The sequence below is a fragment of the Coenobita brevimanus genome, chromosome 39, assembly GCF_032717465.1.
Source record: "Coenobita brevimanus isolate Jiangsu-jjx chromosome 39, ASM3271746v2, whole genome shotgun sequence".
Taxonomy (NCBI): domain Eukaryota; kingdom Metazoa; phylum Arthropoda; class Malacostraca; order Decapoda; family Coenobitidae; genus Coenobita; species Coenobita brevimanus.
Genome location: NC_136992.1, coordinates 13,685,827 through 13,706,377, shown reverse-complemented (window position 1 = coordinate 13,706,377; position 20,551 = coordinate 13,685,827). Strand labels below are relative to the sequence as shown.

The 20,551-nt window shown below is 41.7% G+C and overlaps 1 protein-coding gene across 1 annotated transcript; it reads right to left on the bottom strand.

The window, feature by feature from the left end:
* Positions 1 to 1,336: 1,336 nt before the first annotated feature.
* LOC145396749 (uncharacterized) lies at positions 1,337 to 19,086 on the bottom strand. The gene is made up of 2 exons (XM_080270033.1): positions 18,978 to 19,086; positions 1,337 to 5,462 (listed from the first exon to the last, which is right to left on the bottom strand). The coding sequence occupies exon 2, from the start codon at positions 5,438 to 5,440 to the stop codon at positions 2,546 to 2,548; it is 2,895 nt and encodes a 964-aa protein (XP_080126159.1). The 5' UTR covers positions 5,441 to 5,462; positions 18,978 to 19,086; the 3' UTR covers positions 1,337 to 2,545.
* Between the last annotated feature and the right edge of the window lie 1,465 nt (positions 19,087 to 20,551).

Sequence of the window (20,551 nt, the reverse complement as noted above, 5' to 3'; positions counted from 1 at the left end):
TTGGCTTCTGCTGGGTTCCTAGCCATATTGGAACTACAGGTAATGAACAGGCTGACTTCTTGGCGCGCTCTGCTGCTTCCTTCTCTAGGTCCTTCCTCCGCCCCATTCCGGCTTTTAATTGTTTCCCTCTTCTAACCCGCCTCTTCCGTGATCATTAACAATCCTTATGGGACCAACAGGTTCACAACAAACTTCACAATGTTAAACCCTCTGTTCTTTCCTGGGACACATGAATCCACAGTAATCATCTGTGGGAAACAATCCTTGCTCGTGTTCGCTTAGGTCATACCTGCCTAACTCATGGTCATTTGATGAGCCATGATTCTCAGCCAACCTGCTCACACTGTAACTACCCAACGACTATCCATCACCTTTTTCTTGATTGCCCGTCTACATTCCAACAACGTCTTCCAGTGTTCCCCTTCCTTTCCGCATTTAAATACTTGGGTAGTGTGATGAGTATGGATGGAAGTTTGGTGGGTGAAGTGTTTGAAAGGGTACAGCATGGAAGAAAGGTTGCTGGTTCTTTAAAAGCAATGATAAGAGACAGAGAAGTGAGCAAAGAAGTAAAAAAGTTCTTACATGAGAGTATTGTGATAGCAACTCTAACGTATGAAAGTGAAGCTTGGACCTTGCTGGAAGGACACAAAAGTAAGAACAGTGGAAATGAGTTATCTGAGAGGAGCATGTGGAGTTACATGGCGAGACAGACTGACAAATGAGGAAGTGAAGGAGCATTGAAGTGTGAATGTGGATGTGACAGAAAGCGTTAGGAGCAATACACTGAGGTGGTTTGACCGTGTGGAGAGGATGGAGAGTGAGAGACTAAAGAGGAAAGTGTATGTGGGTGAGGTGTAGTGGGGGAGAGGGATGGGGAGGTCAACGATGAGATGGAGGGATGGACTGGAGAGGTACATGAGAGAGGGGGAGGGGGGTGTGCTAGGAGCAGGGCCACTGCCTTGGCAGGGCGGGGGACCGGGCCACATGGAGACAATTTATTTGTGGCCAGCCTTTACGGGATTAAGGTGTCTTGCAATTATTTATATTTGTGCTCAGGCCCCATAAGGCCTCCAAGGCAGTCTCGGCCTGAAGTCCTTCTGAAGAAAGGTTAACCTCGGCATTCGACTTGACCTCTTTATCTTCTAAGAACCTCCGCCTCCGCCTCCAGGTCTAAAGCAAGGCCTCGAGTGCCAGGTCTATCAAACATAGGAGTATCTGCAGGAAGCAAGAGGATGTATTACCCTGTAGGATTTTTTGTATTTTTAGGAACAGTGACACGAGGAGAAGGAACACATTTAATAGAGAATTTGAAATGTTTATTACAAATCAGCTTCTTACAGGTAAGAGTTTTTATAACACCCAACTCAGACAATGACTAGCAGATAACGACCCTGTCCAATGGAACACCATGGTTTTCATGATCCTCTCAACAAATAGCTACAAAAAATAAGTACATTAAGTTAAAAATGTATTTCTAATGTGTGTGTGTGTGTGTGTGTTGACCATATATATATATAAATATAGTTCTCCTTAGACGTCATATCGCCTGACATGGTTTCGTGAAGACAGATTCATAAGCTGTGACGATGGATCATACCTGGAATGCTCATACAAAATAATTTCGCTCACATCATTAATTCTCTCGCTAATCTAGACGACCTGACCTGAATGCCATTTTTAAAAGAAGCCTCACATACATTCACTTTATAGAACTATGTACTACTACGTTTCACATATATAATTGATATGGGCATGAACACAGTTATAAATTTATCTATATAAAATATAACTTAATTTATGTACAAATTAGGTAATATAATTTTTAATTATGTTACCTGTCTAGTCATCCGGCATCATCCCTTACTATTCAGTAAGGGTGCAACTGTTCACACCTGCTTCTCATTTCTATATGTCCCTATCTGTTGTGGACTACTTTCAACATACAATCTCACAGCAACAGATGGAAGGGATTCTTTACTGTACTTTACCACATTCTCATACATTTACGAAATTGACATTATTATTGTATAGTATGTGTTGCCTTACTTTTAAGCATATATCCCATCGAATTGCAGTTCCTCCACAGTAGAATAAAATTGCCTGATGGTAGCCTGAATTTATATAACTGACATAAACTCTGAGTGTGAACCGATGGTGAGTTTTGACCCAGATACATAATTATATAACACACTGTTGTCTCTAGCAATGGGCACGGTATGGAAGCGACTGTCTTACTTCCTAGTACTGGAATGTTTTACGAGATCTGAAACTCTCTTAACTCCTGGTGTTAGCCTATTCTCTCCTCAGGAGAGAGCACAGTTCTGCCAGCATTTGATCCTGGGTCTAAATATTCACTTGATTTCCATCTGCAATATCCAAACTTTTTCATAATACTTGGAATATTATTCCTGTAGCAGAATATGCAACGTACTTAGTATAAAAGCGCTCATTTTGTTACGTATGGGAGTGACTATAACTATGAATCACTGAAGTAAATTTCTCACCAAGAATAGCCTCATAAGACCTCCAAGGCATTAGCCACACATCACACTTTTATCCAGTCCAGTTTATTACAACCAATGACTTTAGCTGCTACAAGGAGACGCTCCTTGTGCTTGGAAGTGATGGATTGTGAGGAACCAATTACCATCCAAGAAACCGTCAAGTTCCTTTTCTGCAGCCCGCCCACCCATTGCCGGCACTGTCCTGCACTCAGTTCACTTCGCCGCAGCACCAGACGAGTGTAGGACTTGGCTAGCCTCTCAGCAGCGTCACAAGCCCAGGGGACTGATGCCAAAGTGATGCCCCACATGTCCACAGACAATGATGTATGTGGCCTGGGCAGACAAAGACGTGGAAGTTCATGAGGATCTGTAGTTGTGGGAACATCCAAGTTCAAGTACAGTAATTCTAAATTCGTGAGTGAAGGCAAGACTGAGTTTAAGGACTTGAGCATATCAGCAGTGACATGAATGGCCAGTCGTGTAAGAGACTTGGGTAATTTAGTAATGGCTGAGCTGCTCAAGCGTCCAGCAAAGTACTCAAGTTTGCATGGTGATGTTCCACTTATTATTATATTTAGAAGGTTGTCAGTGACAGATACTTTCTCTGACCAAAAGTGATTGTATAGATGCAGGGACAGTCTCATGTCGGGGGAGACACTGCACACTTTCAAAACTTCTTTTAAATGTGGGTATTTTTCAGGAGAATCAGTAGTTGTTATAATTAATTGTTGAGGCTTATAACTTTTGAGAATATTGGCTAAAACAAGCGATATCGCTGTGTTTTCTACTTCCCATACAGTACCCATCTCCTTTATGATTATTTGGGTTATTGATGATTCTGCTTTAGCCTCTTCAATGTACTGCAACCACTGAGATGCTTTACAAACATTAAGAACTTTCAGCATTTTGACAATCTCCTGTGCCCTTACTTTGAGTTGGCTTAGATTCCTCATCGTTAACATTCCTAACAAAAATTTAATCACACACTGAAGGCTTGACATTTGGTTCTCCGTGAAGTCTGAATCCTTAAGTTCCATAATCTCCTGAAAGGTTGTGGCAGCTGTGCATTCTTGAAGGCGGTGGAGAAGGAACCAGGCGGCGTAATAATGAAGCATTGACTTTCGAGGGAAGGACACCACCTGAGACCCCAAAGGAATGCTAGTGTCTGCTTTATTTGTGTAATTCAAGAAAGCTGAGATAATGTAGCCTGGAGGAAGATTTAAATGCCTGCATTCTTGGGTAAGATATTCTACATTTTTTGCATCTATAACACATGTTCCTTTCTTAATGCACTCAAAAGCCACACCACTGAGTGAGTGTACAAATTTGTTTAGCCCAGACTGCAAGACATTTTGGGTACTGATATTTGATGAGGTAAATCCTGGCAAGTTCTGTAAGACCTTGTATAGCAATAGTTCCTCCACCAGCATGAAAATTTCAGTGACTGTTGTTGAGGTGTCGATACGACCACATGAAAATGCCCAACTGAGAGCTATGAGGCTCAGAATCTCGGGAGATTTCAAGTGGTCCTGCAGGTGAGGACGCTGGGATGTTATCAGCACACACAGCTCCTTCTCGTCTGTCACTCCACCTTTCTTGTATGTATTAAAGCATTTTATTGTCCGTTGCAAAAATGTAACCATTTGGTCATCTGGAATTCCATCAGTCTCTAACATCAGCACACGTATGTTGAATGTCTGCAGCTGCCTCTGTATACTGGATGATTTTTCCCGACATACAGTACCCAAGATTCGACTTCCCTGAGAAATAGTTCTTAAAAACTCCATGAAGGACCTAAAAGAAGTTTGATCTAATTCATCAATATTGTCTATTACTATAAGCAGGTCAAGGGAAATGAGAGCTGCTTTGAAGTGATCCTCCTGGAACATGGCTGCTGTGCGAGGCAAGAGCAAATTCATTATTTCAGTTGGTGAGGAAAATTTGTTATTTCGGCAGTCTAGGGTTAGAATCAAATCATATTTCTCCATGGTTTCAATTTCATTTCGGCTACCTGCTGCTCTACTCAAAATATATTTCAATAGAGAAGATTTTCCCATTCCATTAACAGCCGACACTAAAGTAACCTGTGGAAGTGACCCATCACTACATTGTGCTTGTAGAATTTTATGCACCTCAACACAACTCTCTTTTTCTGACAACTGTCTCTGTCTGATCTCAAACTCATCTCGTTTTAGTGTGGGTCTGGTAAAAATAGTATCAATACTGACAGTGTGGCCAGACATCAACCATGGCACAACGCTCACCTGGCTCATGTTACTGTGCATCTGAGCAGACTCCCTGCCTGCTGCCTCCATCACTTGAGTTCTCCTTGTGGCCAGCACCTCCTGCTCGTACTCTGCCAGTGTGGCTACTGGCACCGGCGAGTCTCTAATGGCATCCAGCTCAGAAGTGACTGATTTTAGCACAGGATTCACCTCAGACAGCTCCACACTGAAAGTTTTTCCAGCATTCTCGATTGTTGTCGTAAACAAAATTTTTAATTCGTCAAGAATGGTTCCCAGTTCTTCTGGTGACATGTTGATATTTTCATGGGCAATTTCATTCCTCTTATTTTTTATTTTATACAGACAATATTCCAGTGAGTCTGAAGATTCTGTAGTCCATACCGGATCATCTGCAGGTCTGACGCCACACAACATCTGTATCAACTTGTAAATTAGTGAGATATCAAAAGCAGACACAGGATCATTTCTCTCCAGCTTTTTACGCTGAGCTGCATTGAAGTCCTTCCGGAACTTAACCGAGGAATAACTGTCAAGTTTGAAGAGTGCATCCTTAATATTGCCAGCATCTCCGTTGAAACCCCAGGCAAAGACATGGTTGAAAACAAGTAAGCCGACCCTGGTGATGGCAAGGGTGTACTTGAGATGGTTGTGGTCTGCCAGCCGCACACCAACACTGCCCGGGCTGCCCATCAACACGCACGTCTCCACCCTCCTGCAAGAATAGAAGAACTAGATACACACTTGGAAAAAGCTGTTTTACAAAAGCAGTAGTAGTAATGAGAAGGCTTGTTCTGAGGGAACCGCAACTTATGTAGGGAGGACAACACCAGTGTTGCCACGAACAGCATTTTTATTATGTTCAGACGTTTTGACATATTCATCTATGTCATTTTCAGTGGATCTTAAAAGGTAAAAATGACCTGTAAGGTAATTAAAAGCCTAAAAGAACTATTTGAGCTTGAGCTCATCATACTTATATATATATAAAAAAGAGGAAAAAAACATACAGGGAGTAAGGAGGAAATGTATCATTCTCTACCTTTTCCTGGTACTGTCAGAAAAGATAGAGAGGGGAATCAAATATAACTTCTCTAATTTTCTATCCTCAAACTCCGGTTTGTTCATAAAAATTTTAAGCTTCAGTCATTTTTTCATTACAAAGACTACCGACTGCCCTCCGCTCGCCAATCGTTTATGAACATAAGTGCCGTAGTTGCCATACAAGGTATATTGGAAGCACCATACGAGCTTTCAAGCTAAGGGTTGACGAGCATAGAGGTCAGTCGAGCAGGTCAGATCTCCCTGTGAGTGACCCTCCTCACTCAGTGGTATGGGAACATTCATATCATTGTAATACTTCTGGCGATCCCAAGAATTTCTGTATAATAGACACATGTACCAGTAAGAATCTAAGAACACTAGAATCCATTCATATTTATAAACGAAAACCGGCCCTAAACAATTGTCAGTCTGCCGTTCCTCTGGATATAGTGTGCAGCTAAGTCCCTACTGTAATTTAACAGTACTTTTTTTTTTTTTTTTGTATAAGTACGATGAGCTCAAAGCTCAAATAGGCCTAGTTCTTTTAGGCTTTTAATTACCTTACAGGTAATTTTTATCTTTTTAGATCCACTGGTGATGACATTGTCAGGGGGTTTTGAGAATATGCAATATTAAAGAATAATATTCAATAATACTTTAAATGTGTTGGTTGAGAACAGGGACAAAGAACTGACTTGTGAAAATCAAGCAATGATTACTTTATGCCCGCTTACTTCGCCGATTCTCTAAGGACGAGCATTTATAAACTTTCTCAACAGTAGGCTACACAGCAAAGACTAATTACTCACACGTACTGTTTATTAGTACTGTTGGCCTCTGGAGAAAGTGACTCCACCCCTGACAATACCTAATGCTATTAATCATAAACAGGTTCTTGCTGGTGCATTAACTCCTGGTTGCACAATGGATTTTAAGCTTAATACAAAAGGACTGGCCTATGTACCAGTTATGAATAATACAAAGCGTTTATGCAAACTAGGAGCTATAAGTGAAATAAGCTTAATGTGGAGAAATAAAACACGAGTTTACATTATATTAAGCTCAAGAAAAAGAACTGTTAATTTATTGATTACAATAAGTCAAATTTATGTTACATGTTTCAAAATGAATTCAAAATAAGGAGAACATACTCTCGCTCACTCAAAAGCTAAACTCTTAAGCCTAGGAAAAACGAAAGAAAACTACTGGTCAGAGAGTGAGCTAAGCGAAATGGACTGAGCGTCATTGCTGAGGAAGGACGCTGCCACACGCTGCACCTCTCGCCGGCTCACACTAGGTGGGAATTCAGGAACTGGACAATGGCAGCACTGCTCCATACTGGGCCCAATTGAACCTGCTTCCACGGCGCTCAAATCCTGATTGAATTCAAACAAGCGAGGCGAGGGCTGAGGCCAGCCGTTAACTGGTAACGGCTAGAAGAAAGCGAAACACACAAATAATAAATCACTCAGTGGAGGTGCTAATGTCGCGCACAAAGACGATCACTTATGAAACAGTGAGAAATGGTTCTGAAAACACTCCCGATCGCTTGAATACATGGCGGTTGACTGAGTGATACCTACTGGGATTCCACTAGAATTCATGGTTTCCCATCAAAGTTTAATGTCACGAGTTTATTCAAATATAGGATCGTGCCAACTCGTGACATTACACCCCATCAAAATGAATTTTTTTTCTCAGGGAAAAAAAAAAATCAATATACATACATATAAATCCTAACTCAGTCACACAATATTCACACTGTGGTGTGTGTGTGCTATCCTGCTACAGGAGAAAGTCATAGTCACCAGTGAGTGAAAAAAACCTTGTATTTACGTTAATAGAAGCAAGCTTGAGGAAAAAACTCCGTGACGACGGTGAAAAATCCTGTACTTAGGTTAAACTGAGCGAAAAGGTCGCTACATTTACATAAACAACTAATTGTTAAGTAGCGTGACATATGTAATACAAAGTGTAGGTGTGACAGTTGTGGCGTAACTGTACCTACATGTAAAATCATGTAATGCAAATCAATAGTAATGATGACAAGGCAGAAGAGAAGAGGCAGCAGCATGTGTCAGGGATGATCAGCTGTTCTGCACAGCAATGCTGCACCCGCGAAAGCAATCAAAGTGGAGCATTAAAAGTGTCATTTCTCTCTCTCTGCCTAGCAATCAGTACTTATGTTACAAAAAGTACATTATTTACATTATTAACCAGGAAACGTAGTCAAGACGTCTCTTCAGGACATCAAACGCTGACTCAGTTTACTGGTTAAACCCTAAATTTAATTAGCGAAAGCTGGGCATTTCTGCGGGACATCAAATGCTGCAATTCACTAAATTAACCAGGGAATGGAGTCAAGAGTGAAAAGACTGGGCGTTTCTGCAGGACATCAAACGCTGCAATTCTCTAGCCCAGTTTACTGGTTAAACTAACTCTACACTTACGATTAAAGACAGGAAGCTGAGAATCCCTATGCAATCTTGGGCATACATGAGTGTTCACACCCACCGTGGGTGTGAACACTCATGTGGATACGAGTAATATGCATTCTCAGGGAATCCTCTGAGGGGCCCACAGCTCGAGACGTTCCACAAGGTAATTCATACACAGCCTCAGACTGTCTCTGCGGGGTTCTCGAACTTCCCCCTTAACTTGCGGTACATATGTATGTACAAGCCCTGGACATGCTGTGTCCTGTGGGGCCAACGGGTGAGACGTCAGGTCTGCACCCACTTCACCACTGCCCTGTCTCTCGGCTGACTCAGAGATTACGGGTGTGGTTTCAAACGGCACAGGAAGAACATGTCCCTGATTAGTGGTATGTGGACACACATTGCAGGAACGCACAAAACTATCTATGTCTCGTCCCATCCCTGGCCAGAAAAAGTCAGCACAGATACGGCCCTGGGTCTTCCCTTTGCCCAGGTGACCTCCTGAGGCTGAACAATGACTCCATTCTAACATTGGTAGGCAGTACTTAGCGGGAACGACAAACTGCAGTCAAACCTCGCCCTGGGGTGTTCGTGACTCATGGTACAGCTGTCCTTGTTTGCGAAGGAACTTGGCTTTTCCCCATGAATACTTTATCACTCTACCCTTTTGTTTCTTTCGCATGGCAGCAAGTGTCGGGTCAGAATGTTGTTCTTGAACAACATCTTGGCTACACATCAGATCTTGTGGCGATGCAATGGTCACAGGGGTGACACAATTTGGAGCCTCAGCGATGGCTCGTGTTACTGCAGCCGAAGTCTGAGTAGCATTATCTTCGGTGCAACTATACTTGGCACCGGGAATATTGCCTATGATAAGGTCAAATAAAGGTTCTGGCATGACAACTGCAACTGTCGTACCAGTGTAAAATGGAGATGCCACCTGGATACGTGCCTCAGTTAACAATCTCACTGATCCATCAATAAGGTTAGCTTGGATCTGTCGACCTGTGTACTGCTCAGGCTGAACTAGACTCTGCCTGACAGAGCAACCTGAGGAACCGTTGTCTCTCAGGACTTTCACAGGAATGTCTCCCACAAACCTTGACTGAACAAGGAAGGCACTACCACCTGTGGGAGGGCCTGTGGAGCAAGCAGCTAGCCACTCATGAGGCTGCTGAATAAATGATGCGGCAAACATGGTACCCTGAGAATTAGATACTTGAGGGGTCGTACTCACTGTCGGGGGAGATGGAATATTGACCTCCTGTGGCAGAGTGTTCACTGTCACTGGGGGACTAGAGAACTGTGGGGGAGTACCCGTACTACTAGGGACGACACCACTGTACTGCTGCTGAGGAATGAAGGCTGCATTCACCTCCTGCCTCCTATTCACTTGAGCTGGTGCTGACGGTCGGTTGCATGGCTGATACTGCTGCTGGTTAGGGTACCTGTTGTACCCCTTCCACTCAGGTTTCTGGGTGTTTTGCCCCTAGTCCTTCTTCTGCAGTTTTGAACCTTGGCCATTATTCTGAGAACGGCCTTGTTGCTGTGGTTCAGTCTGAGATGGTTTCCCAGATTTATCAGCTTTCCTGTTCCAGGTATGCTGCTTGCGAGTTTGATACCCGTATGCAGTGAAGAATGCATCAACCTTCTTCACTATTTGGCTGGCATCTCTTACCTGGCAGATCTTAAGCTGAGCCATAAGTTCAGTAGGCCACGACTTTTCTAGCTGCGTGCGCAGCATAAAGTCAATTATCCCCTCACGCGTGGAAGGAGTTTCATCTTTCTCCATCCACTCATCTAAGTAAGCAGTAAGCCGGTCAAGAAACTGAATGGTAGTCTCTTTTTCCTGTAAACATGCCCTCATGAACTGACTCTTGGCGTCATCAACTGTAAGACCGTATGCTCTGATGAGTGCGGCCTTCATCATCTCGTATGTGAGATTGTCTCCATGAATTCTGTGGAAAATATTGAGAGCAGGGCCCTCAAACAGACTAAGAAACTGAAGCTGCTTAGTTGCATCATCAGCTGGTAAAGTTGAGCCATGTCTTCAAAACGTGCTATGTATGGCTTGATTCGCTCGCCTTCCTTGTATGGGGGAAGCTTGATGTGTGGGATCGCCAGAATATGTGCGGGGATAGCGCTCGTGGAACTTGGGCCAGCTGCACCAGATGTGTCTGAAGCCAAGCTTGAGCTTCAACATTTTAAATTCATGTTTTTCGTGTGTTTCTTGCTCGACACGTTCGTGTTCTCGTTCTCTCTCTCATTCCTAACACTGTTCTCGCTCATGTTCTAACTCGAGTTCGCGTTGTTTTCGCTCGTGTTCGTGCTGTTCTCGCTCATATTCGCGCTCTTTTTCGCGTTACTCACGCTGAATTCGATGCTCTTCACGAGCATCATTCTCGCATTGCTGCTCGTATTTAAACTGATAGAGGACATAGTCCTTTATTTTCTCGGGGTCTGTAAGACCCATATCTTTAGCTTCCTGTACATAGACGCTGGTAAACATGATGCTAAGTCAATCTAAGTGAACTAGAGACTCAGTACTGACTGCAATTTTCCAGAGAAAGATGCCAATAATCGAGAATAAAGAATATAGGGACAGGTTAGTGGTGACCAGTTTTATCTAATTAAACTGGTAAAGAAAGAAAATTAAACAAACAACTGACTATGAAAACTATTACGTAAATTAATAGAAATGAATTAATAATCATCAGTAAGATAGTGCCTATAGACTTTAATGATAAATACCTAAGTATGAGTGAGTGAGTATTATCTCATGAATAGCTTTAGAGCTAGGAGTTAATATCCTGGAATGAGGTTGCCAGATGTCAGAGGGAATTGAGAATATGCGATATTAAAGCATAATATTCAGTAATACTTTAAATGTGTTGGTTGAGAACAGGGACAAAGAATTGACTTGTGAAAATCAAGGTTCTTGCTGGTGCATTAACTCCTGGTTGCACAATGGATTTTAAGCTTAATACAAAAGGACTGGCCTAAGTACCAGTTATGAATAATACAAAGCATTTATGCAAACTAGGAGCTTTAAGTGAAATAAGCTTACTGTGGAGAAATAAAACATGAGTTTACATTACATTGAGCTCAAGAAAAAGAACTGTTAATTTATTGATTACAATGAGTTAAATTTACGTTACATGTTTCAAAATGAATTCAAAATAAGAACACACTCACTCGCTCACTCAAAAGCTAAACTCTTAAGCCTAGGAAAAACGAAAGAAAAATACTGGTCAGAGAGTGGGCTAAGTGAAATGGACTGGGCGTCATTGCTGAGGAAGGATGCTGCCACACGCTGCACCTCTCGCCGGCTCACACTAGGTGGGAATTCAGGAACTGGACAATGGCGGCACTGCTCCACACTGGGCCCAATTGAACCTGCTTCCACGGCACTCAAATCCTGACTGGATTCAAACAAGCGGAGCGAGGGCTGAGGCCAGCTGTTAACTGGTAATGGGTAGAAGCGAGCGAAACACGCCCATAATAAATCACTCAGTGGAGGTGCTAATGTCGCGCACAAAGACGATCACTTATGAAACAATGAGAAATGGTTCTGAAAACACTCCCGATCGGGTGAATACGTGGCGGTTGACTGAGTGATACCTACTGGGATTCCACTAGAATTCGCTGTTTCCCACCAAAGTTTAATGTCACGAATTTATTCAAATATAGGATCACTCCAATTCGTGACAAACATTGATGAATACAAGTGCTTATGGGCCCTACGGGCCTGTTGCACTTGCTCCTGTGGAGGGCTCTTGCGCTGCTATGGTATATTTTAGTTGTAGCTATGGGCAAAAAATTCTACATAGATCCTATGCCAACGTCGGGAGTGGAGTTTTTGGTCAAAATGTGATTGCTCATAAAATATAGTAAAAGTTTTTCAATCGTGATAGGACCAGATTTTTTCACATCAGCTAAGTTTTTGCGATTTTTGTGCCAATTTTGGTGCGATTTGAATGTGTAGTTTTGGCTGCCCAAAATACACACACAAACACACGTGCGCACACACACACACACACACACACACACACACACACACACACCACACACACAAGAACAAGAATTTCCAATCAGTTTTTACAGAGGAAAAAAATTTTGAGAGGGATTATGTGGAACATGCATGCCCACACATACTACCAAATATAAAAACATCAGAAAAAGAAATACAGGAGGAGCTAAGTAAATTACACAAAGGAAAAGCAAATGGTCCTGATGAAATTTCATGTTGAGTGCTACGTGAATGTGCAAAGGAGTTAAGTAAACCATTATTTTTAATTTTCAAGAAATCCTTGAGTCAAGGTAAACTACCTGATATTTGGAAGAAAGCAAACATTGTTCCCTTATTCAAGAAAGGGAATAGACAAAATCCACTTAACTACCGACCAGTATCACTGACAAGTGTTGTAAGCAAGGTATTAGAAAAGCTTATAAGAAAAGCTTGGGTAAATCACCTAGAAGAACACAGTATGATAACAGAAAGACAGTTTGGTTTCAGAAATGGAAAATCACTTGTTACTAATCTGTTGAGCTACTATGACAGAGTAACAGACACAATACAGGAAAGAGAAAGATGGGTGGACAGTATCTATTTAGATTTCAAGAAAGCATTTGGTACAATACCACACCAAAGACTTTTATGGAAACTGTACCATCAAGGAGGAATTCGAGTCAAACTGTATTGTTGGATGCAAGATTTTCTCATGAAAAGAAAAATGAGAACAGTACTAAGGGGAAATTACTCATCAAGGAAAGAAATGACTAGTGGAGTACCACAGGGCTCAGTGCTGGCACCAATCATGTTTTTAGTGTACATAAATGGTATAGACAGTAACACTAGAAATGAAAGCTATCTAAATATGTTTGCAGATGATGCAAAAATACAAAGGAGAATTACTAACACAGACTCTTGTAAACGGCTACAAGAAGAATTAAATAAACTTCAGGAATGGAGTAATACATGGCAAATGGAATTCAATGTGGACAAGTGTCATGTAATCAAGCTTGGTAAAAGTGGAAAAAGACCTGATTGGGATTATAAGTTAGGAAATAAAACCCTACACACATCAGAAAGAGAGGACCTAGGTGTGATTATCAATAACAGACTATCTCCGGCTGACCACATCAGCGAGAAGGTACGGAACATGTATACACCGCTTGCAAATATGAGAATAGCATTCACATACATAAATGAAGACATGCTAAGAAGGACAATAACATCATTCATTAGACCAACCCTGGAGTATGCATCAGTAGTCTGGAGTCCTCATCTCAAAAAACACATAGACAAGATTGAAAAAGTTCAAAGGGCCGCTACACGATGGATACCAAGCTTAAGGGACCTAAGCTACGATGAAAGACTAAATAAACTGAATCTACCAACACTACAGGAGAGAAGGAAAAGAGGTGACATGATAATGCTATATAAATGCATATCAGGGAAGGAGAAAATAGACATAAATGATTACTTAACATATGGGGAAGCATCAGCAAGAGGACACTGCAAAAAACTGCGTAAGAAGAGAGGTGATAAAGACGTAAGGAAATTCAGTTTCCCAAACAGAGCAACTGATCAATGGAATGCACTACCGAATGAAATAGTGTGTGCCAAAACAATTCACAAATTTAAGGATATGTACGATAAATATGGTTTACGACACGGGACAGTTCTAGCTTGACTCATTCCTGTAAAGATACAATTAGGTAAGAACAATTATGTAAGAACACGGCTAATGCTATAGTATATTAGATGTCAAAATGTCTGGACATAATAAATATGCTGTTCGTTGCAACACACGTATTGCTTTTCCTAGTGGTGGTGGTAGAAGTAGTAGTAGTAGTAGTAGTTGCAGTGGTGGTGGTAGCAGTAACAGCAGTAGTAGCACTGGTGGTGGTGGTGGTGGTGGTGGCGGTGGTGGTGGTAGTAGAAGTAGTAGTAGTAGTGGGAATGGTGGTGGTAGTAGGTGTTGTTGTAGTTGCAGCCCCAGGTTCATCAGAATCGTAAACTGGCTGAATCGTTTTCCTCCTGCAATCCACAGTCTTTTACGTAATAAGGACGGAAAAAGCTGTCCACTGGGAGGACGCACCGACTGGCCTGACCTGAACCCCACTCGTGTATGAATAGAGAACACTGCACTAGAGTCAGGTGTTCCATAAGATTTTTTTTTTTTTTTTGTAAGATTTTTCTCTATAAGATTTTTTTTTTATTCAGGGTATTCAGTAAGATTTTTAAAAACTGCATCAACGTAGGTCCAATTCTTGACTGTTACAGAGCAGAATTCCTGATGATACTGTGGGTGAATTATGAGGCAGATCATTTCCCCCCATATGGTCAACAGTATTTTTTTTTTTTTTTATACAGGGAAGAAGGAACCAAAGGTCAGGAGTCTGCAAATTGTTCCCTCAAAGAAAAAACAAAAACAAGATCCGTTCATTTCAAGCTGCATGGAAACACTGCATTTGAAAGACTGGAGATCATAGGCAGTAGGAAATACAGAGGGAGACAGTTCCAGAGTTGACCTGTTGTATACATAAAGGACTGGGGGAAATGGTTAACTCTTGCATTAGAGAGTTCGACAGAAAAAGGATACGAGTTTGTTGCTAGACGGGTGCTACGCACCTGACGTAGTGGTGGAGGGATGCAAGCAAAGTTCAGAGGAGCAATGACCATTGAAGTAACGATAGACAAGAGATAAAGATGCAACAATGCGACAAAAAGACCGAGGTTGAAGGGAGCCAGTAAGAGAAGGAGAGTTAATGAGACGAAAAGCCTTTGACTCCTCCTTGTTGAGAAGAGCTATAAGCGGGGAGCCTCCACACACATGGGAGTAGTACTCTACACAGGGGCGAATAAAACCCGTGTATAAAATCAACAACTGTGCATGGGAAAAGAAGGCAAGGGGTCGGCTTAGCACACCCAATCTCTTGGAAGCAGATTTTACAAGAGAGGTAATATGTTCTTTCCAAGATAAATCCGAGAGAATGAAGTCCCAAGTATGTTTAAGGATTATGCAGGATTGAGGTGGATATTGTTAAAAATTAAAGGGTACTCCTGTGGAAGATTTAGTCGGGTTCATAGATGTAAGAACTGAGTTTTTGATGCACTAAAAACAAAATTATTTTATCCAAATCAGAATATGAGCCAAGTCAGACACTGAGTGTGCCATAGCCTCATCTCTTGTTTGTTTAAGTAACTGCTGAAACGGACGCTGCGGGAAGCGAATGGAAAAGTAAAGGGTGAAGTCATCAGCGTATGAGTGTATAGAATTAGATTTCCAGCTTAGATGGTTACTGATGAATAAAAGGAAGAGAGTTGGTGATAGGACAGAGCACTGAGGAACACCTCTATTGACAGCTCTAAGAGAAGAACGATGGCCATCTACAACAGCGGCTAGAACGACCAGAAAGGAAGCTACAGATGAAGGCACAGGTAGAAGGATAAAAACCGTAAGAGAGCAGTTTAGAAATTAATGATTTATGCCAGACTCGGTCGAAAGCATTTGCGTTGTAAAGCGCAATGGCAAAGCTTTCTCCAAAGTCCCGAAAAGAGGATGACCAGGAGTCTGAAAGGTAGGTGAGAAGATCGTCAGTGGAGCGTCCTTGGTGGAACCCATACTGACGATCAGAAAGAAGGTTGTGATAGGAAAGATGCTTTAAAATTTTTGTTAAGAAGTCTCGAAATTTTTTGAAAAACAGGATGTTGAACCAACTGGTCGATAATTAGAGGGCTGGGAATGGTCACTGTTCTTTGGGACTGGCTGAATAAGTGCAAACTTCCAGCAAGAAGGAAAGGTGGAAGTTGACAAAGACGAGTTTACCTAGGCAGGGTGCAAGCACAGAAGCACAGTTCTTGAGGACAACAGAAGGGACTCCATCAGCTCCCTTGCCTTGTTAGTGCTGAGGCCAGTGATAGCAGAAAATACTTCAACTGAAGAAATTTTAATGTCACCCATGAGGAAGTCAGAGGGGGGAAACTGATGGAGGAACAGCACCGGAATAATCTAAGGAGGAAATGGAGAAAGTCTGAGCGAAGAGATCTGCTTCATCAGTAGAAGACATGGCTAGCCTACAGAGCCATCACAGTAGAAAAGAAGAGGGACGGATGATGAGGTAAATTGTTTGAAAGGTTTTTGGCAAGGTGCCAGAAGGAGCGGGAAGAATTTGAATTGGAGAGTTGAGATGAAATTATTTGCAGCAGAGTGAAGAACAGACTAAGCATGATTCCGGGCAGAAACATGAAAGACATGAGATTCAGGAGTGGATTGGCTCCCGTACCTTTGCAGGCCTTCTCCTTGTTGAGGACCTCATTAGAACAAGCGTGATTAACCCAAGGTTTATTTGCAATAGTCACAGAATATGAGAAAGGAATGTATGCTTCCATGCCCGAGAGAATAACCTCCCTAATGCGCAAGGCACACTCAGATGGCTCTCGGCCATGGAAGCAATAATCATTCCAGGGAAAATCAAACTACTGCCTGAGGGCCTCCCAATCAGTAGCTCCAAAGTGTCACAGCCGACGCTTCTTTTGAGAATTCACTTGCTCCGTAATTGCTAATAACTGGACCCATGTTGATACAACAGTTTTGGGCAAAATTAACCATTGAACAACTTCCCGAAGTTTCTCAAAAAATCTTGCAGGACACCCTTGTTTAGCGGGGTGAGTAGGAAATAGGGTAATTGGATAGTAGACAGGGGTGAGGAGAGAGGGGGTGAAGGAAGGGCTGATTTCATTGCCTGGGAAAGTTGTATTTGTAAAATTTATTCCACTCGCTGCTTTGACCATCCTTAGGCTCAGAGGCGTAGCTAACAGGGGGACAGGGGGGGGGTACTGTCTGGAAACTTTCTTTGGGTCCCCATATGGACCCTTCGGTTTTTAAATAACACAAAAAATATACCATGAATAATAATATATATATATATATATATATATATATATATATATATATATATATATATATATATATATATTTTCTAGGGATTTTATTATGAATCCTCCATATATACTTGACTGAGTGATAATTTTATTCATTTATAAATATTGTTATGCCCCGGAAAATTAGGCTAATGGATCCCAGTGAAACTCTGGGGAAGTTCCTGGATTGTTCTTCGTGGCTACAGTGGTTTCGGGAAACTTGAAAAACTTTCTTTTACTTGATTGTAACAGCTTGTTCATTTACGGTGAGACAGTCTCATGCTTTCATTATTTACTTTAGTTAATGTGTTGTTTGCAATGTTTTAAATAGTTTAGTTATTCCAACTTATTCGCATTATGGATATAATGGCAGTACTAATAAAAGAGGGTTCTGTAAATTATGCATCATAAACCTTACCACATTTTGCACTCTATACCCTTTACAACAAATATTTCAATTCAGTGCAGATTTTGGAGGGCCCCTCAAGGAGCAAAGCCCCCGGGTCCCCAGATGTCTAGCTAGCTACGACCCTGCTTTGACTTATTACGCAGATTAACCCCACCATTCCCATGTCTTACAATCATCTGTCTATTTCTGCTGCCTTTAGACGATTTATTCAGTCTAGGAGAAATCAGGTTGTGATGTGGTTTTTGTAGACTGTTTCTTATAGGCTATCACTAAACGTGGTTTATCTAGAGTTAAGAAAATCATCAGAAAGCAGAAAAAAAAAAAAAATCTTACTCATGGGGTGAGCATACTACAGACCTATTCAGAGGATAAAAATATTGTAGAAAACGTATTGCTGTAACTGGGAGTTCATATATATATATATATATATATATATATATATATATATATATATGCGAAGATAAAAATAATTCGTGCTACTGAAATACCGACGTTAAGATAATTACATACAGACGTGGCTCCACTCACATCACTACACAGCCTGCCTACGTTCATTGATGTAATAAGCAGATCGACAACAGTTCAGTTCATTATAATAACACGTTCTATACCATTTGACCACACCACCACCACACCACAACCACACCCTACTCTTATACCACACGCGACACAACACACCACTCTACAGTCTACATCATTACACATCACCATTGTAGCCTACACCATAAACCACACCACCACCAGCACACACCACTACTACACCAGCATTATACAATACCACCACCACATAACACACCATCACCACCACACACCATTGCCATACCACCACCACACACTACCACACACCGGAAATCACCACAACACCATTAACCCACACACCATTGCCATACCACCACCACACACTACCACACACCGGAAATCACCACAACACCATTAACCCACACACCACTGCCAAACATCACCACCACACATCATCACACGATCATACTACCACCATCACACACTACCACCACACCACTACACATTACCACATTATAACAACCATATCATCGAACCACACACCAGCACCACGCACCACTACCTCACGCGAAAATCAAATAAATAAAAAAACAACAGGGTGTAATACGGATAATGAATCGCCAGGAGATGCTACGAGGCCTACAATGCCACTTAAAATACAGCCCTCACAGTCAATAGTCCAGTGTCACAGAAAAACATCGAAATTAATATACCCTCCTGATGCAGGCGAGGGCGTGGCTGTCCACTTTAACTGCCTAAAATTTTGATGCTAGGATATGCCGCCAGTTACTGTGAAATGCAATGATGTCGAGCCGTAGTATTGTCTTAGCCAGTGAGTTACGGAAAACAAGCTGCAAAAGGACGAAAAGTCATGTGAACCAATTTTATTACCTCAAATTGATATCTGCTGCTGCCAGTGGATCTTCTTTTCCTCCTTGCACCTTGCGGAATAAACAGTGAAATAAATAAACCTGGTTGATGGAAGCTGTGTAAATGCACCTCTCTCTTTCACACACAAGTTGAGGTGGCACTGTGTCTCTTCTCTCGCGTTGAATAGTTGCCAGGCTCAAATACACAAATGTCGCTACTAAACTTGCTTTTAAGAATTGCTAAACTGAGTCGAATGCAGAAGTCTCCAGCTAATTGTTAGAAAAGTGCTACAGTATTTATATTATCGCTGTCCAAAAATCTCTAGCACACAGCTAGATTTCGTATACCTACAGGTTAAAATGCTACCGCTTAATGTAAGGAAATACATACAGATTTAGCGAAAAAAAAGCTTAACTGACAACTCTGTAGTGCGGTTGCCACCTTCACTAGAGCGGTTTCGGCAGGTGCCATATACGTTTTGGGCACTATTATTAAATAAAGCGTCTTTGTTAAACTTGGGCATAGCAGCCTTACGCCATTTTTATGAAGAATGTCTTTTACTCATCACTCAGTTTCCTTTTTAGCTTAGATCATCATTATCTCATTCCTTCCGTCGATCAGTTACGTTGGTCCAGGAAAATAACTGAGGCCTAGTGTACACAGTCATCCTTCTTGTGTCAGACTATGTTCTTTTATGGTTCAGTGGCAGTAAAAGGCGATACAGCGGATCTACGTAGTTTTCATAACATTTCCTCGTGACAGGCACCATATTCTAGTGCTGATGCAATCTTACAACTCAATATTCGTGATGGAGAGGTGGCAGTGTTAGGACTGGTTGATGTAAAAAGAGAATAGCTGGCAACCGCACCCATAGGTGTGACGTCGTGGTGCGTCACTATTTCCTATGAAAGTGTCCGAAAGCACTTGTATAATGCTTTATTAAAACGACATCTCTCGTGCTGCGTATCACTAATGAACTTCTTGATTAGTATCAGTTGGCCGTGGCTTAAGGATGTATAATTTCGAATCTCATAATTTAACTGCAATGAAGTCAACACCTATATGAGCGTGCATACATAAGTGTCGAGACGAGTGAACACAACTGTGAGGTGAATCATCAGGAAGTTCTGTGAGATACGTTTGGCCACAGTGATTATGATTTGATTTAAAATATTTATTATTGTAAAAGTTATACAGAGTACTTATACAGCAAAAGAAGATGGTGGGTCGGGCCACATACCTTCTTCCACCAGGATAGTTATATATAGTTAGTGGTTAATCATTAGCTTTATGATGTATTTCCTTACCTTTCCACCACACGCCACCAATGACCACCTCGACAGTAATGTCAGAGGCAGAAGCTTGCAATAGCTGCAACAAGACCTTCATAGGATGTGTTCTAAAATTCACCCCAACCCCCGGTGTTACTATTCCAGTCTTGGAGGTACAGCAAAGCATAGGCTATTGTACTTTTGGAATTAATTACTAACCATTTTTTCTGGGTTGTAAAAATTAGCCCATGAAGGTATAGTAGTGTCAGGAGCAAAATGATCACTGAGTAAGTACCAGAGTATATGAGTTTCAGCAGGACTTGT

Bases quoted from the DNA above. Each gene is read 5' to 3' on its own strand.
- LOC145396749 (XM_080270033.1), bottom strand. From the start codon at position 5,440: ATGGGCAGCCCGGGCAGTGTTGGTGTGCGGCTGGCAGACCACAACCAT.